Here is a 22,217-nt window from a genome sequence, read left to right on the forward strand (position 1 = left end):
TCAATATACCTTGTCTGAGATCTTCTCTACTCACCTTTCTCTTATTCCCACTCGAGCCATCGTCCCTAACTTTGTTAGTTGGAGTAATCAAAATATGCAGCGATTCGGGATAAACTTGGACTACATCAGTCTCTAGTTCTTCAATAGGTGCTAAGTCTTCATGTGGGTTTAAACATATAATTTCAAGTTCAGGAAGACTTTCAACCACTTCTTCATCTTCATCAACTAAAACAGGTATTTCTTGTGTTTCTTCAACAAATGCAGGAATGGATGTGGTATTATCTTTCACAGCCTTCAGTGTTGCAATTTGTTCGTCTATTCGGTTCGATCGAAGAACCATAGCCTCAGTTCTCAACCTGCTCTCTTGTGCCACCTCCATCATAATATCCATGATTTCATCAAGTTTAGAATTTCGGTGTTTACCTTGACAATCGTTTTGACTTTGGTGTTGCTGATCTGAGCTCTCTTGGTAATTACCATGATTACACCATTGATTACGCATATTAAAATCGTTGTATGTTGACTCAAAGTAATCATGGTAACGACCATTATAATATTCTTGGTATCTTGAGAAGGGCACCACCTCGGATTCATAATCATCATAAACCAAATTTTTCTCACACTTGTAGTTGACATTTGACTGAGAGTGTCCTTGATATGAAGGTGCCTTATACCCAGACATCAATTTTTCTTTCCAAAACACTGGGTCTGTCCAAAACACTAGGAAATCTTCATGTATGTGAATTTTCCCACAACAAGGGCATGACTGATCAGCTCTATCCATGATCCAAAGATTTCACTTCCTACACAAACAAACTAAAATACCCGCGTAGAAAAGTAACATATAAAAAAAAACAAAAAACTACAAGAAATATTTTTGGAATTTTTTTTCTAACTTTTTTTTTAAGAAAAACAAGTTACTAAACACTAAGCGCAACGATTCCCCGGCAACAGCGCCATTTTGATCGATGTCGTAAGGCCGGTCAAAATTATAATTAAAAAGTGTCCTATTCACCTTTTACTAGTAAAGGACAAGTAGGGTGTCGAATCCACGGGGAATCAGTGGAAAGTATGAAAGCTCGTTGTTTATAACTATTATCTAAATTAAAACCTAATTGCTTTTTGCAGATTTTAGAATGATTGTGAAAACAAAATAAATTAGAGTTGTAAACAATTGTGAGAAAGGAGACCAATCTCCGGGTTTTCAGATTATGTAGAAAATCAGGTTACTTAGTTACAACCAGTTGGAAATCACATAGACATGATCTGTAAAACTTGTTTTGATAAATAATTAACGGGCAATATATTTGAGTGCAATGATCCACGATCGAAACCGAAAGATAGATGCAAATGAATAGTAGTCCAATTAATTACCAATTTCAGATTTCATAAACATAATCGAGTTCAATGATTAAAGGTTTAAAACAATGACATCCTAGAATTTAATCCCGGTTGTTGATGAACAAACCAAATAATTGATGAACTCAAATGAATACGATAATCAAATATTGTTTAACCGAAACAAAAACAATAGGAACGACTAACCGAAAGTTTAATCGAATCCTAATCCAAAAAGTTGTAATAAAAAGCAAACCCAATGTTTGAACATAAACCCTAGTCCCGGAGACGGTCACGGGACGACTAGCCACTCATGTTCATGACTTGATCTTCAATAACTTGGTAAGAAATTGATGAAGACATGACCGACTTAGTTGATGGTGGATTAATGATATTGAATGATGAAGATGTGTGATACCAAAAAAAATGTGATGTATGGCTTCCCCCGCAAAAATCGATGATAGTGGAGATGAATGATGATGAATGATGATGTGTGTCATCCAAATTCTCGAGCCCCTAAGTGATGTTATATTGCTGCCACCATAAGTCGGTGAATTCACAGTGATTATGGGCCCAAAATAATAATATATGGTTGCCAATGATTCATGAATCATGATGTCTCTCAATTAGGGTTTTTAAACTACCCACAACACACGTGCTGCATGTCTTTGTTCCGTAGGTTGCATGTCTAAACCGTAAGCCACATGTTGATGTTGCTGTGAATTTGTGTGAAGATCACCAACAACAGCCGTAAGTCCCATCCTCCAAGCGTAAACCCCATCTCTAAATGTCTGTTACTTTCTCCAAACAATATGCCATTGTTCTTGACTGGCTTTTTACGTGACACCATTTTCCCACAATCTATAAGTCTGCATGTATAATGATGATGCTATCGGTTGACTTGTGATGCCCATTGTTTGCTTCTATTATGCCATAATGATGATGTTGGGAGTTGATGGGAATTAATGCTCATAAAGAAATCCTCCTCCAATTCCACGTGATGATGAGGATAAATGATTTAATGTTTACAAAAGAAAAATAAATAGTCCTCCCATGTGACTCCTTGCTGTTGCCGCCAAACGTGATAATGATGATAATGTTAGGAACATTTTGAGAGCTCCCAATAGTGTTTAATTGCTTGTTTATCAGCTTCGTACATTCCACTCTGTAATTTCATCCATTTCACGCATTTAACCTGCAAACATATAAATTCTCGCAATAAAACAATTCTAAACATATAAGCATATAAAACCACACAAAACATGTAACATACGCACTTAAACACTCATGTTTCACACAACTCTTTGCCAAATTCTCCAAGTGTGAATTTTGGCTTAAGGAAGTTCTGTTTTTGGGCCATATTGTCAACGAGCAAGGTATTCATGTGGATCCTTCCAAAATCGCCGCGATTAAGGATTTTAACACACCTACTACTCCTACAGAAGTTCGCTCTTTTCTTGGTTTTGCTGGTTATTATCGACGATTCATTACGAACTTCTCAAAGATCACGGTTCCTCTCACTGCTTTGACTCAGAAGAATAATCCTTTTGAGTGGGGACCCAAACAAGAGGAAGCTTTCCAAACACTGAAACAAAAACTCTGTGATGCTCATGTCTTATCTTTACCTGATGGCAATGATGATTTCGTTGTCTATTGTGACGCATCGAATTTAGGCCTTGGTTGTGTTCTCATGCAACAACGAGGTAAAGTTATAGCTTATGCGTCAAGAAAATGAAAATTCACGAGAAGAACTACACAACTCATGATCTTGAGTTAGGCGCTGTGGTTTTTGCTCTCAAAATTTGGAGACACTATCTCTATGGCACGAAGTGTGTGGTTTTCATACACCACAAAAGTCTCCAACACATTTTCAATCAAAAGGAGCTAAACATGAGATAAAGACGCCGGGTTAAACTCTTGAACGATTACGACTGCGAAATTCGCTACCATCCTGGTAAGGCGAATGTCGTAGCCGATGCACTAAGTCGAAAGGAACGAGTCAAGCTTCACTGTGTTCAAACTCAATCTGATATTCAAACTCGCATCTCTCAAGCTCAACACACTTGTGTTACACAAGACTTAATTGGTAAGGAATTACCACGTCAACTAGAGCTTAAACTCAAAACGAAAGACAATGGACTAGTTTTTTTCAAAAACCGACTGTGGATTCCTAGTTAAGACAATCTACGCACTTTAGTGATGGACGGATCTCATAAGTCTCATTATTCTATCCTTCCTGGTGCTGACAAAATGTACAAGAATCTTCGTACTCAGTACTAGTGGCCTAGTATGAAGAAGGATGTTGCCTTGTATGTATCTAAATGCCTAACTTGTCTCAAAGTCAAGGCTGAACATCAACGACCATCTGGTTTGCTTGTACAACCAGAAATACCGGTATGGAAGTGGGAGAACATTGCGATGGATCGCATCACTAAGTTACCACGCACATCTAGAGGTCATGATGCCATTTGGGTAGTAATTGATCGACTTACAAAGTCAGCTCACTTTTTACCGATTTACGAGGATCTATCTGCTTATAAACTCGCCAAGATTTATGTTGATGAGATTGTATCTCGACATGGTGTTCCTTTGGACATCATATCTGACCGTGATGCTCGATTCTCATCTCACTTTTGGAAGACCATGCAATCTGTTGTGGGAACCCAACTAAATCTGAGCACTGCTTATCATCCCCAAACAGATGGACAATCCGAGAGGACGATACAAACACGGAGGATATGCTTAGAGCATGTGTGATAGACTTTGGTGGTAATTGGGATTCGCATCTACCGTTGATCGAGTTCTCTTTCAACAATAGTTATCACGCTAGCATCAATATCGCACCGTTCAAAGCTTTATACGGTTGAAAATGTCATTCACCTGTCTGTTGGAATGAGGTTGGTGAAGCTCAGCTTACTGGACCTGAACTCATTCTGGAAACAACAGACAAAGTCAAGAAAATTCGCGATAATCTTCTGACAGCTAGAAGCTGTCAAAAGAGTTATGCGGATATGCGATGCAAGCCCTTGGAATTTCAAGTCGGAGACCATGTCCTACTCAAGTTATCTCCTTGGAAGGGAGTGGTGAGATTTGGAAAGAAAGGAAAACTTGCACCACGATACGTTGGACCATTTAAGATTGTTGAAAGAATCGGAAAGGTTGCCTATCGACTTGAGCTACCTCCTGAACTTGGGAATATTCACCCAACTTTCCACGTGTCCAATTTACGAAAGTGTTTAGCCGATACTGATCTTCGCATTCCACTCGACGAAATCCAACTTGACGACACAATGCACTTTGTCGAGAGACCAGTGGAGATAATGGACCGTGAAGTCAAGAGACTAAAGAACAAACGAATACCGATAGTCAAAGTTCGCTAGGAGTCCAAAGGTGGCCCAGAGTTTACTTGGGAACGTGAGGACCAAATGAAGGTGAAATATCCACATTTGTTTTCACAAGTTTCCTCTAGTTAAAATTTCGGGATGAAATATCCACATTTGTTTTCTGTGACATTTGTGCTCTGTAAACACTGTACGATGTAAAAAAATACCAATTATCAATGACACAATGTGTTTTGGTCTTAAAGTTTGTGTATATATGTTTGACAATTTCACGTTGTGATTCTAGTTCGATTTCAAGCTTTTAATCGCTTTCTAGAAAGTTATACGCAAACTGTTACGTAAACGTAATCAGTTTGACGCGAAAAACACTCCGGATTAGTGACATATTCTTAACATACCTTAAATAACCATTACATAACTTAGAAATAAGTTTTGAAGGGTTTGGTGTGTCAAAAACAAGTTTATTCGATCACAAGGACTATCTGCGAGAAACTGCAAAGGTCTGCCGAATAGTATAGCAACGTACACTCCGGAACAATATCATAATCTAAACATACCCTAAGTATCCTTTACATAGCTTAGAAATAAGTATTGAGGGGTTCAGTATGCGAAAATACGCTTATTTGATAACAGGGACTAAAAGCATCAAAACTGCAAAAGTATGCATATACGTGCATATCTTGCGTTCTGACCATATCCGGACATCCAAAAATTTTTGTAATCATTAAAATATTGTATTTTAGTGATGTGAATGCAAAAACTTCATACGTTTCACAATTTGGGTCGTTTTCGTGTCCGTTACGATTTCCATGGTAATTAACCGAAAAACGCAACTGTACAGCCAAAAGAACCGACATCCGTGACATTTTTGAGCATAAATCAAGTTAAATATACTTTAACTTCATCGTGGAGCTTGAAAATGGGCTTGGCGGGTGTTAGAAGTGCCGAAATGCGACAAAACAAGTTCAGGGACCAAAGCTGTCAAAACAGCAAACTTGCTGCCCAGCTAAGCTGCATACGGACCATATGCACATAACCTCTATGGTCCGTAAGGACCTCCCTGCTTAGCAGATTCAATGTATCTTCAAAACTGCTGCTGTACTTGGTTTTGATCATGGTTTTTGAGTATTGTGGGCTGGTTTGTGTGATCTTCAAGCCCCCAAATCAGAGCATAACAAGTGTGTGGTGATGATCATGCCTTGATCAACTCAAAAACACATGGCAATGATCCAATGTCACTTGATTTCCTATATAAACTCAAGTTCACCAACATTTCAACTTGCTCATTTGCTTCTTCTTCTTACATCTGCTCTATTGAGGCTACCACACTTGGTTGGAGGCCTCAAATCTGAGTTTTCTTAGTCTTCTTCCAAGCTTAGGACTCTTGTAAGTGTTCTTTCATACTTGTTTATTTATTTCAATCAAGAAAGTCAAATAGTGTTTGACTTTCAGCTTTGACCATGATTTGGTCAAGACAAAGTTCGTTTGAACTTTGCAATGTGAGCGTAACCACGATGGTTATAGTCCCTTGCGACTATACCTACTGATTACCACATTGACTAGTCGAAGTGACGAGTCAAATTTTCGGTCAAAATGCACGATTATGTGCATTTTGCGACGAAACTATTTTCGGGTATCAAAACACTTTGTTTTGATATCAAATCAGTTTTCTAACTTAGTTAAACATGTTTTAACATGTTTGACTCGTCACTTTTAGTTGAGTGCTTGTATCGGGTCGTAAGTCAAGCGGTCTAAACAACCGCTTAGACTTTCGAACCCGACCCGTTTGGTCGATCATTAGGATCCGACCAAACATATTTTGTGACCATAGTTGCATAAGGAATAGCCTTCCGAGGTTATACCTTATGGTCACTTAGTTTAATTAGTTGTATGATAGGTAGTTTATATGCCTTAGGAAAATGACCAAAATGCCCTTTTCATGCGTAATTTGAATTTAAGCCTATGTAACTTACATTTTGACACTTAAACTGATTATGCAACCATATTAAACATGTTAGGGCATATAATACTTGTCATAGGACTAGTTAGGCTATCCGAATGCGCTTTTGCGCAAATGACGCGTTAAAGTAGCATAGACTACCTTAACGGGTCATAATGGGTCAAAAGCACTTAGAATAGGTTTCAATTCAAAATGTAGGCTTTGTTAAACCATATCACATGAGTTCCAATACTCATTTGGTTTACGAGACCTCATTCTACCCGATCTCCCGATTTCGGTGTCGATTTATTAACATAGTGATCCAATTACTAGGTGCCACTTGAATTCATTGATTTACCCAAGCTTGTTAGTTCACTTAATCGAGCATACGTTGCAATCTCAAGTGAGTACATAGATCCCCTCTTTTACTGCTTTCAATTGTTTTGGGGTGTTGCATATGTGCTAAACGATCTCGAGTTTTCAAAACAAATAACTATGGTTTAGATTAAATACAACGATTTCGATAACGTGGACGAACTTGTTGGTGCGTTAGTACATAAAACGAATGACATTCATTAACAATGATCATGTCGAGCAGTAGTATGTTATGGTACCATAGGATCTGAAAAATCCCGTTATCGGACTATCGCCATGGTTATGGGGTAATGTGGGTAACGACAAAACCTGATGAATGTTAACTAACCCTTTGATGGTTTGTTAATACGAGCTGAACAATTAACAAGTCACACAGGTTTGAATGTGTTCAACGAGACGACCAAAAGTTAGTTTTCACAATTAAACACACGAACGATTTGAACGATAGTTTATAACATGAACGAGTTGAACAATTTGAACAATTGGTTTTGATAACATTAACGAATTGAACAATTTTGAATGATTTTGGACGAATGTTTTCAAACGATGACACGCAACGATGTTTACTAAATGATATAAACCATACGAATTTTATTACAAGAACAATTTACAATTTGGTTTTCAAAGACAAATGTTTTGGGTCAAGATTCATGGCAACGAGGTTTTATAAACTATAACCAACTTGTTTTAAGTTGGTTAATCATATTGCAATACAAAACACTTTTCAAAACACGGTTTTCAATTATTGACTCTTGTAGTCATACAAGGTATTGCCACATGTAAACAAGCCATGAATTTGACTCACTCACAAAACCTATGTACTCGCCGACATTTCTTTGCTGACTTATTTTCACATATGTTTTAGGTGCCGTTATTTGATGATGTTGATGATGATTAGGATGCATGCTCACATAGGGTTGGACGAGGCCTTAGTGACTTAAAACAAGAAAGACGATATGTGAACCCATTTTGTTTTACTTTAAGACAATGTTGAACATTTAATAATTCAATAAAAGTTAACTTTAATCCATTTGTTGTGAAACAATGATTCTGTTACTTCAATCCCAGACGTTTCCACCGCAGTTTTGTTGTTTTAACGCGGTCGGGGTATGACAGTGAACACATGACATTCTATTTCGGTTTCGAAGCTTTGAACTTTATCCTTAGCTCTGCACGAGCGTGCCTCCTTATCTAGTTGACTTTTGCTGACCATTCTTGTGTTGACTTGTTGAATTCATGCTACTTGGTGTTGCGCAAGGTCGTGCCCATAGCCTGGTACCAGTGTTCCTATTTGGCTACTTGATAATTTCTTTAGAATCTTGGGTTTTTTTTACTTCTGTTTATACTCGTTTTTCACTTCTTTTCATCCTGAGAACTTAGAAACCTACATTCGTCAAACAGGAACGATCTAGGTAGTATTTGCAGGTTAAAAGTCAATAACGTACTAAAAATTAGGGTATAATTATGCACTAATTGCAACTTAAAAGTTAATAATGTACTTAAAATTAGGGGATAATTATGCACTAAAAATATGTATAATTAACGGCACATCACGCACCCCTGTAGCTCATGCCAGCTGCAAACGACTTCTCTTGGGCCGCCACGCCAACCACACGAGGCACCATGCTCTTGCGCCACCTTTCTCACGCCTCCAAACACTAGCACCTGAATGAATCGCGTCTTCAAACCAGACTCACCACAATATGCGCCATACTGAGCCTGCCCTCGATTTGACTCGCGCTATCCAGGCCACAAACCACGTACACACGAGGTGAAAAATATAAAGGCATCCAAAAATTTATTTTGTATTGTTTATATATTCCTACATGGTGGTGGTAATACATTCAAGAATATATAAAGAAGATGCAACATCTAAAGAGTAAATATGTATTAGATAACTTTAAAATCCAAGATTCTTCACATCTTCAAGAACATCCATAAAGATTATTAGAAAGTAGACCTAAAATGATAGATACATAAAACTAGAGTAAATTACAAGTTTTGTCCTTTATGTTTACATCAAATTGCAGGCGTTGTCCTTTTGGCCAAAAGTTTACAGGTAGTGTCTTTAACCTTACAAAATCTTGCACGTTTTGTCCTTTAGACCAAACCTTGTTAGAAATCTCAGTTAATTCTTGTTATCTGCAATGCACATGAGGGTACAATGGTCTTTTTCCCTCTCTACTTTCCCTAAACCTGTAATTTACTCTTAATTTTTTTAAATAATTTCTATCAACCTGCCATCAAATTTCGTCTCCCCCAATTCTTGGTGGGGTTACTGAGAAAATAATAAAAATCAAACCTTTATAATAATATTATAATCAAATCCACCATTTTTTGTTCTTTGAGAGTACGTGAATCCAGAATATGGTCATATGCTTTATTTATGTTGGATTAACCTAATTCATAAATCCACACTGGGGTTCAAATGGGTTTGTTTTTCTTGATTGAAGCAACAATCTTGGAGATTCTGCATAAGGGTATTGTGTTCAAATGAGTTCTTGACTTTGTGATGGATTGAACAGTTATTTTCTTGATATTAACAAAGGGGTTTTGAATTATGATCAATTTTTGCTTCAGTTAATTGTTTAGTGGATAGTTGGGTGAGGTAATGGGATCAAATGGTGGTGGTGAACCGCAACTGCGACGGGCCGAATCGGGTGGGTTAGGGAGACAGAGTTCATTGTATGACCTAACTTTAGATGAGGTACAACACCAATTAGGGGATCTTGGAAAGCGTTTGAGTAGTATGAATCTTGATGAGCTTTTGAAGAGTGTTTGGACTCCTAAGAGTAACATGAATGTTGATTACTCTCATCTTGGTCAACATGTTCCGGGTTTGTCTTTGGCTCTCCAGTCGAGCATCAATCTTGCTTAAGATCTGCGTAAAAAGACGGTCGATGAGGTGTGGCAAGGTATCCAACAAGGTAAAAACAAAGGTAATAATAATAGTGGTGGTAGTGGTAATAATGATAATGGTAAAAGGGGAAATCGAGAGCGACAACCGACGCTAGGTGAGATGACTTTGGAGAATTTCTTGCTCAAAGTCGGGGTTGTTACTAGATCCAGAAAGAAAAATGTGGATGTGAAACAAGAGAATGTGAATCATCAACAAGCGCAGTGGATGCAGTATTAGGTTGCACCGATACCGCAGCAACATGTATATGTCAGGGCATCATCCGGTTCAACAGTCTTTGTCGATTGGGGCGAACCCGATAATGGATATGGTTTATTCGGAGACCTAAATGGCAATGTCTCCATGGCATTTGATGCATAATTTATCTGATACGCAGACACCTAGGAGGAAACGTGTTGCGTCTGGTGATGTGATAGAGAAGACTGTGGAAATGAGGCAAAAGAGGATGATAAAGAATAAAGAATTGGCAAAAGGGTAGAGAGGGAAAAGACTGTTGTACCCTCATGTGCATTGCACATGACAAGACTTAACTGAGATTTCTAACCAGGTTTGGCCTAAAAGATAAAACATGCATGATTTTGGAAGGTTAAGGACACCGCCTGTAAACTTTTGGCCAAAAGGACAACGCCTGCAATTTGATGTAAACATAAAGGACAAAACTTATAATTTACTCATAAAACTATACAAAGAGTTAAACTGATGACAAACAGTATGCAAAACTCTTAATTCTGTAAAAAAATATTAATTTAATACAAACAAACAAATGTTCTTAGTAATATCTCACTTGCAAAGTAGGTTTTGGGGAGGGTGAGATGATGCTAAACTTTACGTTTATCTTGTTAGATAGACAGGTTACTCCCACTGAGACCCTGACTCAGTAAACCTTCATTTATTTGATGTTATAAAATACAAGTAACATAAATGTATAGTAGTAATCAAATAGAAAAAAAGAAGAAGACAGGAAAAGGAATTACAATGCACCCAGATATTACCTCGCACCAGGGGTGCTCGTAGTCACATTTTAACGTAAATACACCATTGAGTATCAATTAAACAAAACGAAAGCAATGTTAGGAACATTATCATCTATAAGTTCCATTGTATTAAGAGCATTCACGCCAATGGGGTGGTGGTTTATTGACAAAGGCAAAGTCTTTAAACACGTGAGTTTGAGAGGGGGAGGTCTTGCGTTCAAGTCCCACTGACAGGAATTAAAAAGAAGGAAAAATTACAAGTTTTCTCCTTTATCTTGATACCATATTTCAGGTGGTGTCATTTTCAACGAATTTTGACAGGTTTTGCCCTTTATAGGGAATTATGTTGTACTTTTGCCTTTTGACCCTAACCTAGTTAGATTTTCTTGTTAAATCTGGTCACGTGCAAGTCACATAAGGGTAGTTTAGTCTTTATACATATAAAGGACAATTTTTGTAAATACTGATATATGTATAAATATATACATATATTTATGTATGTATGGATAAAGGCCCCACCCCCACCCCTCAACCTCTTCTTCCTCCTAACACCACCACCTGCAACCACCATGTCACCACCTGCAACCACGATGTAGAAACCTCAAAAGTTTCAAAAACCTGATGATTTCCCAGAGGACGTTCATATATTTATTACCAGATTCAGAATGAAAAAGTAGCTATCTCATCAGAGATCGAGAATTTGCCCTAATCCAATTTTTCGAGAGAAAAATTGGGGAAAATACTCAATTTTTAGATCCTGTTTGTTAATCATTCTCCAGAACATGGACGAGACTAAAAAACCTAAATCGAAAGAATGAAGAATGTTCGCTCATCTTCACGATAACCGATAAACTTAGTTACTCCGGATCAACCGATTATCGGAATATTCCTCCACACATCAACTTAGAAGGTACAACCATAGTGTGATTTTAATATTTCTGTGTGGAAAAGATGAGTTGCCCCATCGAACGGTTAGGTTATCGTTCTCTACTTTTCTTCAAACCATACATCTTCGATTAGAAATTTGGGACTCGTTCCGGAGATCTAAATCGTTTCTGACAGCCGATGTACAAATTCAAATAAACTTAAGGTGTTTCCGTACCTGTGTTTAATCTTCTACTTGACCTCAATCAACAACAAATGGGCATTGTTTCTCTAGCAATCGAAACAAAAGTTAATCTCCATCCTTGGAATCAATCATACATATAAAGTCTTCGATGTTAGAGAATTAAGGGTTTTGGTGGTGGTTAGGTGGAGTTGGGTGGTGACATGGTGGTTGCCGGTGGTGGTGACATGGTGGTTGCCGGTGGTGGTGTTAAAAAGAATTTGCCATTCAAAACAAAAAAAAATAAAAAAACTAAGAACATTCAGAATTGATTCTCCATCTCCAATCTCTATAATTATATTAAAAGTCATTACCTTTCATCTCTTCTTTTCAATTAGATAATACTTTTTTTATACTTTTATCATTATTTTTTCTCTCTCCTCCACTCACAACCACTTTAAAGAATATTAAAAATTATAGAGGCTGAAAAGTGTTTTTCTCCAAATTTACTAATGAATAATAATATTTTCTCTCTTATCCAGTTATGATGACTCTATATAATATAACCCACTCACATAAATACGAGGATCGAACCCTAATCAAGTAAAAGTAATGTCAAATAATATTTTGAGTAAAGCACAATTTCAGTCTCTAAGGTTAACACCCACTCGCAGGTTCAGTCCCTATTTCAAAAAAATCAACAGTCCAGTCCCCTGACGTATTCATTTGCTCACAACTAAAACCTTTGACCAAATGGCCGTTCGTTGACTGATACATCTTTTAATGACAAGGATGCCAAAATGGTAAATTCACAAAACGTAGAAACTTATACTACTATTTTACTCCCCATTCTTCTTTTGTAAGCTACAAAACACTCCCCCTCTCCCCCAAACACTCCGGCGACTCAAGAGCTCCAACGAACTTTCTCCAATCATCTCCCAGATGAGGACATACGCTGTAATTTTGTTCACATTGCACGTCGTCTGTAAGATTTGACTAAAAGTTGCATTTTTCAAGTCTGTTTATGTTTGATTCCAGTCGTTCCTGTTGTATGAAACCTGAATTTTGGGTTGTTTATGTTTGATTCCAGTTGGGTTAAAGGTGCAAGTGATCAGGACGTACGTCAGGATGGAGTATCAGGTCCTGATGAGGAATGGCATGGGGTTCCGGGTGGAACTCTGTTTCCAACGTGGCGGGTAGATGTGTTGCTGCACTTCTGCTGTAAATATATGATGCATATATAATGTATTAACTGTTTTGGATGATTTGGGTTGGGCTGATCAAATTTGGGATTGAATGATGATCACCTAACTAGTAGGTTATGTAGAACAGTTTAAAAAGGTTATTTTGGATAACTAATCGTTTTTTGTTATGTAACTGTTAATGGTGACTGAATGGTAAATATAATGCTTATTTAAATTGTATCAGTTGAATTTTGCAGCATATCAGTTGATATTAGGATCAAAGGATATTAGTTGAAATTAACAGATGTTTGTTTATGTTTTATGTGCTTAGGATCAGATGATATTAGTTGAATCAGTGGATTTTTTTATGTTTTATGTGCTTAAGATCAGATGATATTAGTTGAATTAGTAGATGTTTTTTTATGTTTTATGTGCTTAGGATCAGATGATATTATGTGCAGCATATCAGTTGAAGTTTGCATCATATTTATGTTTTATGTGCTTGTGATCAAATGATATTAGTTGAAGTTTGCACATAAGTAGATGATAGAAGGGTGTTTAGGATCAAATGACATTGTTGGACATAAGTAGATGGTATTGTTTGTTTGATGCACATAAGTAGATGATTAGAAGGGTGTTTAGGATCAAATGACATTGCTGGACATAAGTAGATGGATCAGCTGGACACAAGACCTGTAAACAGAATTGTTTGTTTGCTGCACATAAGTAGATGGATCAGTTGTAGCATTCAAACATAATTGTTTGTTTACTCCACATAAAGTTAAGTTTGCACACCAGAAATTAGACTAAACTTCAAGCATTTGTAATTTTGGTAAGCGTTGCTTTAACCTGTTTGACCAGTAAAATTCACTTGAAGGTGTGAAGGTATATCACCATTCAACTTCTAAAAGTCTATACCATGTATTAACTGTTTTGGATGATTTGGGTTGGGTTGATCAAATTTGGGATTGAATGATGATCACCTAACTAGTAGGTTATGTAGAACAGTTTTAAAATGTTATTTTGGATAACTAATCGTTTTTTGTTATTTGTTATGTAACTGTTAATGGTGACTGAATGGTAAATATAATGCTTATTTAAACTGTATCAGTTGAATTTTGCAGCATATCAGTTGATATTAGGATCAAAGGATATTAGTTGAAATTAACAGATGTTTGTTTATGTTTTATGTGCTTAGGATCAGATGATATTAGTTGAATCAGTGGATTTTTTATGTTTTATGTGCTTAAGATCAGATGATATTAGTTGAATTAGTTGATGTTTTTTTATGTTTTATGTGCTTAGGATCAGATGATATTATGTGCAGCTTATCAGTTGAAGTTTGCATCATATTTATGTTTTATGTGCTTGTGATCAAATGATATTAGTTGAAGTTTGCACATAAGTAGATGATAGAAGGGTGTTTAGGATCAAATGACATTGTTGGACATAAGTAGATGGTATTGTTTGTTTGCTGCACATAAGTAGATGATTAGAAGGGTGTTTAGGATCAAATGACATTGCTGGACATAAGTAGATGGATCAGCTGGACACAAGACCTGTAAACAGAATTGTTTGTTTGCTGCACATAAGTAGATGGATCAGTTGTAGCATTAAACATAATTGTTTGTTTACTGCACATAAAGTTAAGTTTGCACACCAGAAATTAGACTAAACTTCAAGCATTTGTAATTTTGGTAAGCGTTGCTTTAACCTGTTTGACCAGTAAAATTCACTTGAAGGTGTGAAGGTCAATCACCATTCAACTTCTAAAAGTCTATACCATTTCAAGTTCTAAACCTTCAAGTTCTAGGAATTACTAGTACTCAATTACAATTATGAAGTTTAACCTGTTTGACTAGAAAAATTCACTTGAACCTCAATTGCAATTGCGAAGTTCAATCCTAATTGAAGTTCTAACATTCAATCCCAATTCAGGTTCTAAAAGTCAAACCCATTTGAATTCTAATGGTCAAACCCATTTCATAGGAACTTCAATTTTGTTTACAGGTCTTGTTATGGATTGTTTGTGGATGTTAATAACATGATATTGCTAAGTAATTAAGGATAATTGGTGGTTAGTTACTAGATTAATGGAGGGAAAATATGAATTATACATTCAGGGACTGAAACTGTAAGTAAACTTTGGGGGTATTTTCGTCCTTTCACGTAAATCCAAACGGTCAATTAGTGCAAAGATTTTAATTGTGAGCAATTGAATACGTCAGGGACTAGAGTTTTGATTTTTTTGAAATAGGGACTGAACCTAAGAGCGGGTGTTAACCTTAGGGACTGAAACTGTACTTTACTCTAATATTTTATTTCAAAAAGCAATTGACTAAATGAATTATGCGAATGCTAAGTCTAAATAATTGCCAAATTACAAATGTGTCCTTTATGTTTACACCAAAATGCAGACGCTATCCTTTAGCACAAAAGTTGACAAGTTTTGTACTTAGTGCTTCAAAATCTTGCACGTTATGTCTTTTATGCCAAACGCATTTAGATTTTTTGGTTAAATCCGGTCATGTGCCTTGCACATAAGGGCATTGTTTTCTTTTTACCAAATTGATTAAAAAAATTCTTAAAAATTAAATTATTATTTATCAACTCCATCTCTTTCTCTCTCTAAACAACCAAAGACTCTTTCCCTCTTTACTCCATCTCTTTGTACCACCATCACAACCTCTACCACCACCGCCATCTATCTCTACCACCTTAAAAACATAAATTTCTAAAGATAAACCTTAAAATAAGTGAGAACCAAGTACCAAAATTGCTAAATTGTACAACATATGAATAATAACCATTATTTTTTAGCTAGAATATTTTTCAACAAATTTTCTAAAACCCTAATTGACTTCACACTTTCATCACCGGTACTATCACGGACACCGGAACCGTCCAGTGACGGAATATTAAGGAATCCAGCAACATCCGAACTGTAATTTTCATAACAATTTCCGGAGAAATTTTTGTTACAATTTTGAGAGCAATTGGAGACAAAATCATGAAATTTAGGATCTAAACTTGATCGATCAAAGAGATTAGAGCAGCGGAATTGGATCGGAGAGTGGTGGATCGTCCGCTATTGTTGTTGTTAGGGTTAAGGTTAGAGAGGTCGCTAGAGGTTTCAAGCATGGGGTGATGGTGATGTGAAAATGGTAGAGGGTGGTGGCTTGTGGTGGTTGTTGGCAGTAGAGAGAGACAAAGAGATAAAGAGGTAGAGAGATACTGAGAAACATATTATATTTCTTTTATTTTTCAATTTATTACAAACTAGTCCCTAAACATATGTTGTTTTATACAATAGTTCTTGAAGAGATGAAATGACAACAATACCGCACATGACCATATTACTATATATAACAAAAAGTAACTTGGGTCGCCAGTTTACAAAACACGCCGTTTGAAAAGAAATAAAGCAACGTGCCGTTTAAAAAGAAACTCCAAGCCTCCGATGTTGTCTTCGTAAAGCAACTTAACGATAACCACCACCGTTACTGTAACCACTCACACAACCGGTTTTCGTCTAACTCCAAGCCCCACCACTTTCTTTCACACCACCATTTGACTATTCCGGACAACCATCGCATCACCAACATTACTCAATTACCGCTTCTTTCACAATGAAAGTTCACCACAATTGAACACCATCCTTTTCCGTCTCCGGCACACCGTTCCTACCGTGATGACTTTACCGTTATAACCAAACTGACGCGTCTCCTCCAAACACCGTTTCCTTTGTCGTTTCACACCCTATATAACCCCCACCGTCCCATTTAGAAACTCATTCAATCAATTTCTAGCCGCTTTAAGCGCCATCCGTTAATCGCAACCAACAATTCATCAGCCACGTTCAACATCAAAGGTGTTATTTACACTTTGTTCAATTGATTCAACAATATGCCTTTTCCATAATTGTCACTTTTCCTTCTCGAAATGCAATTACTTTAACAATTTCAATTTGGAGGATCAAATTATGTGCAGTTACTATGTTTGTCGATATCCCTTTCAGATTTGAACCAGGCGTCTGTCTTAGTGGTTGTGCGACAGCGTATCACAACGATGGTGGCGAGTGACGCAACGGAAATTTTCAACAAAGATACGAAAGATTTGGAACATAATTTGATTGCGGATCGGTTACGAAAGTGATGAAGAAGACGGCAGGAAGATGAGGATCGGTTACTGTTCAAAATTGTTATTAGAATTGTTGTTATTTATTTATGTTATTTTAGGAATTTTTGCATCATAATACCATAAGTCCATAACAGTTACAAAAGTTACGAACATAATCATCAATGTTCATTTTATTTATATTTTCAAAATGAACCTCTGGCATAGGCATGCATTGACGGCACGACTTTAATCATCATCTGTCACGGCTGCATCAGTTGTTTTAAATGTGTTTGCTATGAGCGATGGATCAGGCCATGGTTCAACCGTTTACGGCTACAAATGTCGGCTTCCTTTGATTGAGACTTTTGTAACTGTAAATGTTAAGAAGAAGAACAAAAAAAAAAAAAAACAAGAATAATAAACCTATAAATTTGATGGAGATAGAGAGTTTATGGCCATGGTTTTTGTCATGGTTGTAAAACAAGGTTTACAAGGCCGAGTACTCTCCGAGTAGTCGCTACAAGGTAGGCTGCCGAGGCGACTTTCTTCGACTCCGCCTAATTACTCGGAGTCGGTCAAACGCGGTCAACCTCGGTTAGAATTGGATCTAGTAGGTCAACTCGGGCCTAGTTTGACTTAATTAATAATAAAACATAATTTCTAAGCCTATCATATTAAAGAATGAATATCATTTTCACGTATTTTGTTATAAATATTAGTAAATTTATGTTATTTGACATATATTTAATCTCCAAAAAGTATTTTCTTTGTAATTTTACATGTCCGAGTACTTCCCGAGTACTCTCCGCCTAGACTGAGTACTCTCAACTCCCCAGTCTACCGACTAGGGAGCGCGTAGCGACTTTTGCAACCATGGTTTTTGTTGTAGTACTTTGTGAACCATGGTTTTTGTTGTAGTACTTTGTGAACCATCAAGGGAAGAATGAGAGTGATTTTGTTCTCCTTTACCAAAAAAATATAGAAGCCGCAACAATTTAATTTATTTATTTAGTACCGTTATATTAATTCTTTCGCATGAATCATTGTTATAAAATTTCAAAATCGTGTGAGACAATTTGGTATGTTATGTAGTTTGGTTTGTTATGTTACTAGTTTATGCATACTTAAGACTTTTATAACCAATATACCGCAGCAATGTGCGGGATAACGTTTACTAAATAATTATTATGAAAACAAAAATACTCTATAAGAAAGAACATCTATAATAAATAGAACAAGTACTAATATAAAAGATAAAAGTGTGTTTCAGGAAAAATGATACGAAAACTATTGGTATTGCATAAACAAAGGAAAACCCATATGGATGGTGAAGTAAACTGCTATAAAGTGTTGCTAAATGAAAATAATAGACTTCAAAATTTTCGCATCCCATATATTGATATTAAAGACATTCATAATCAACATCCCGCTGCAACGCGCGGGTTGCGTCAACTCGTTTAACCAAAAAATCTAACTTGGTTTGGCTCAAATGACATAACATGCAAAATTTTAGAACATTAAATACAAAACTTATCAACTGCGCTAAAGAGCACCGCCTGCAATTGGGTATAAACATAAATGACAAAACTTGTAATTTACTCTAATTGCCCATTATCTAATTATAAATGATGAATTGTTTAGCCAAATTTTAAATTGCTGGACTTCTAAAAATTGAAATAAACTTTAGCGGTCCTGTTTTTTTTTTCGGCCTGGTTACTCCAACATACCTTCAACCAACGCCTTTATTATGGTTCCAAAATTTTCAACACCTTAAACACCCCTACCTAGTACCCACTCTTATGACTAAAACCAAACAAAATGATTAGACATGTCACGACGGCTAGGCAAAGCTAAATACAAAACTATACGTACGTCTTCCTAAAAATTCGTAACTTTATCTTACTTTCTAAAAATTATAACTTAATAAACACCTAGTCATTGAACCTCTAGTAGAACTTTGGCATACAGGTTATTTTATTACATAACTCATAAGTGATAAGTATCCTAATTAGGTATTTGAGACTTTAATACTATGTGTACAAATGATGACAAAAATTAAAAGAAGATATTGGAAAATTTTGAACATATCACCTTCCTTTGCATCTTCATGGCCGACTTCATTTAATTTCATTAACACTAACATGTGTGCAGCTCCAGCCTCACTCACTATAAAACATGCTATCCGCACCCCTAAATTTTATCCTACAATACATTTGAAGCAATGGGACTTTATTCTCATATCAAACTACCCTTGTTTGTTCTCCTTTTAGCCACCTTGACAGTACGCTCCACACGAGTCGGGTTCTACAAGACTACATGCCCACAAGCTGAAGCCATCGTGCAGTCTGTGGTCCAGTCTGCGATTCGATCAAACCAGACATATGCACCTGGTATACTACAAATGTTCTTTCACGATTGCTTTGTCAATGGTTGTGATGCATCCGTCTTAATTGATGGCTCTTTTTCTGAGAAAACCGCAAGAACAAATTCTCGCTTGAGAGGCTATGAAGTCATAGATGCTGCAAAGTCCATGCTAGAAAACGTCTGTCCGGGGGTGGTCTCCTGTGCAGACATTCTTGCCCTCGCTGCTCGTGATTCTGTGGTCCAGGTAGTTAATCACTAGCTTCATACATGTTTAACTTAAGCATTACACGGATGTTAGAAAATCTATTTAAATCTGTAGTTTTTCTCCTTTCGTATTGTTTGTCATCAGTTTTTGTTATTGACGGTTTAGTATTATTAATATTAGAGCATCCACAATAGGATGCTTTTGCTCGCTTTTAGCCTCCAAAAACGCCACATATCAGGTTTAACCATTGTGGAGCTCGCTTTGGCATCCATTTTTGGGTTGTAGACATGTAGTTCTTGGTAATAAACAAGAAAAAACGCATTTGAGTTAGGGCCAATCATTTAATATATAGAGAAATGAGTAGTTAAAAATAAAAAAAGACATGGTGATGATGTGTTAATGTTTTTGAGTGTTTTTAGGTTTTCTTATTGGGTGTGTTTTAGGCAATGTTAGATTGTAGTTCTTAAATATCTTAATATCCTTATCAGAGAAATTACATAACAATGACAGGTAAACCGGCAACAAGCTACGTCACCACCCTCTTTTGAATAGCAAAGCCAAATCCAATTGTACCAAAAACAAAATTCTGGTTCTTTAGTGCTTTTGAAAGAGTGCTTTTTTGACGTGACAACTGAGTAGACATGTTTTTTAGTATTTTTAGATATCCTTATTAGGGGAGGGGACACTTAAACCCCTACCCTAAGTCCCGCTAATCTCGTCGTGACACGTCACTCAGACCATCCACTATCCTAAACTACCTTCTTTGGTGGCGCCACTACCCTAAGACCTAAACTGCCCTCTCTTTTTTATTTTAATTATACATACATACACACACAATCATCAATTTCAAGCGGCAACATGTTAACCCCACCCTACTCACCCGTCCCTACCTGTTGGACCGACGACAGTGTTTGGGAGCGGGTAGGGGGCACCCGCCAGCCTTACCCTTACCGCTGGTTCCCCTCCTCCCCTTAGGGATGGTCTTAGAATTTTTGTTTTTCTTGTCCACACTTTATGTTATTTGTTTTGTCATACTTTATTTTTCTGAAAAAGAGGGTTATTTTTTTGTGGGCTGGGATCATGTTGGGTGTTGCATCTCGGTATCATGGTGTACATGAAAGTTTTGCCCTCATTAATTTCTTACTATGAGTAGAATCTTACTGAGTACGTTTATTTGTATTGTTTTAGACTGGGGGAAGTGGTTGGGCAGTGCCAACAGGTCGTCGAGACGGATTAGTTTCACTGGCATCTGATGCCGAAAGCATGCCTGGTCCTAAAGACTCCATTGATGACCAAATCAAGAAGTTTGCTAACAAAGGTCTTAGCATTAAAGATCTGGTTACCCTTGTAGGTAAGTTAAGACCAACAAATTAACATTGGAATGGATATAGTTTCAAAGGAACTAACTTGCATATTTTACGGTTTAATTCAAAGGAGGACATACGATTGGGACAGCTGGCTGTGACACATTCAGTGACAGGCTATACAACTACAACAATACTAATGCACCCGACCCTGCTATTGACCAAGGATTCCTTCCCCATCTTCAAACCCTATGTCCTCTTAGCGGTGATCTTACAAGGCGAGTGGCCTTGGATACAAACAGCGAAAACAATTTCGACAACTCATTCTATGAAAACATAAGGCGTGGACGAGGAGTACTTGAATCCGATTCAAAGCTGTGGAGTGACCCACGAACACAAAAGTTGGCGCAACGGTTTATTGGAGCTAGCAGATCGCATGGATCAACATTCAACAAGATGTTCGCGAGAGCAATGGTGAAGATGAGTAAAATTGAGTTAAAGACAGGTAATCAAGGAGAAATTCGTAGGGTTTGTAACAAGATCAATTAATTAACTGATGATGATGGGTGTCCGGTAGGCGGTAGGCTGATTGAATAAACGTATTCCAACATCAAGAAGGCCTAAGCTAAGCTAGTCTGGCCGTATATATCATATCACTATTACATTAGTTGGTAAAATAATAGTTTATTCAATATCACTGTACAAGAATGATGTATTAGCTACCTAAAGGAGAACTTAAAAAGTGATATTTACTATTTAGTTATTGAGGCTTTTCTGACTCAAGAACCTACACTATTATGCTATTCGCGTTGATGGAACAAATAATTGGTAAAAACTTGTTGAAAAAAATATAAATGAAGATAAAATTATTATGTTCAGCTCTTAATAGGGCTGACAATTTCAGACACACGGACTTGATAACACGACATGACCTTAATATGTTTCGTTTTTGACCTTACTAAGTTCCGTGTCGTAAATAAGTCGACATGATAAAATCTGTTAATTTTCGTGTCAAACAGGTTATAAAAACATGTTAACATGTTAAGCGCACACCCGTTAAAGCATGTTAATAATTTTTATTTACAAAATATAGGATGTGGGGTGGGGGTTAT

General features: G+C 36.8%; 1 protein-coding gene and 1 pseudogene across 1 annotated transcript; both read left to right on the forward strand.

Annotated features, from left to right (window-relative positions):
• The first annotated feature begins 9,352 nt into the window (after positions 1-9,352).
• On the forward strand, positions 9,353-10,611 carry LOC118479793 (annotated as a pseudogene).
• An 8,841-nt stretch (positions 10,612-19,452) lies between these two features.
• Positions 19,453-21,832, forward strand: LOC110865424 (peroxidase N1). Its single transcript, XM_022114669.2, has 3 exons — positions 19,453-19,840; positions 20,990-21,152; positions 21,236-21,832. The coding sequence occupies exons 1-3, from the start codon at positions 19,454-19,456 to the stop codon at positions 21,652-21,654; spliced, it is 969 nt and encodes a 322-aa protein (XP_021970361.1). The 5' UTR covers position 19,453; the 3' UTR covers positions 21,655-21,832.
• Positions 21,833-22,217: the final 385 nt, after the last annotated feature.

Source organism: Helianthus annuus, chromosome 6, assembly GCF_002127325.2.
Source record: "Helianthus annuus cultivar XRQ/B chromosome 6, HanXRQr2.0-SUNRISE, whole genome shotgun sequence".
Classification (NCBI taxonomy): Eukaryota; Viridiplantae; Streptophyta; class Magnoliopsida; order Asterales; family Asteraceae; genus Helianthus; species Helianthus annuus.

Bases quoted from the DNA above. Each gene is read 5' to 3' on its own strand.
- LOC110865424 (XM_022114669.2), top strand. From the start codon at position 19,454: ATGGGACTTTATTCTCATATCAAACTACCCTTGTTTGTTCTCCTTTTA. The intron at 19,841-20,989 runs GTAGTTAATCAC...GTATTGTTTTAG, and splicing joins CTCGTGATTCTGTGGTCCAG to ACTGGGGGAAGTGGTTGGGC. The intron at 21,153-21,235 runs GTAAGTTAAGAC...TTTAATTCAAAG, and splicing joins AGATCTGGTTACCCTTGTAG to GAGGACATACGATTGGGACA.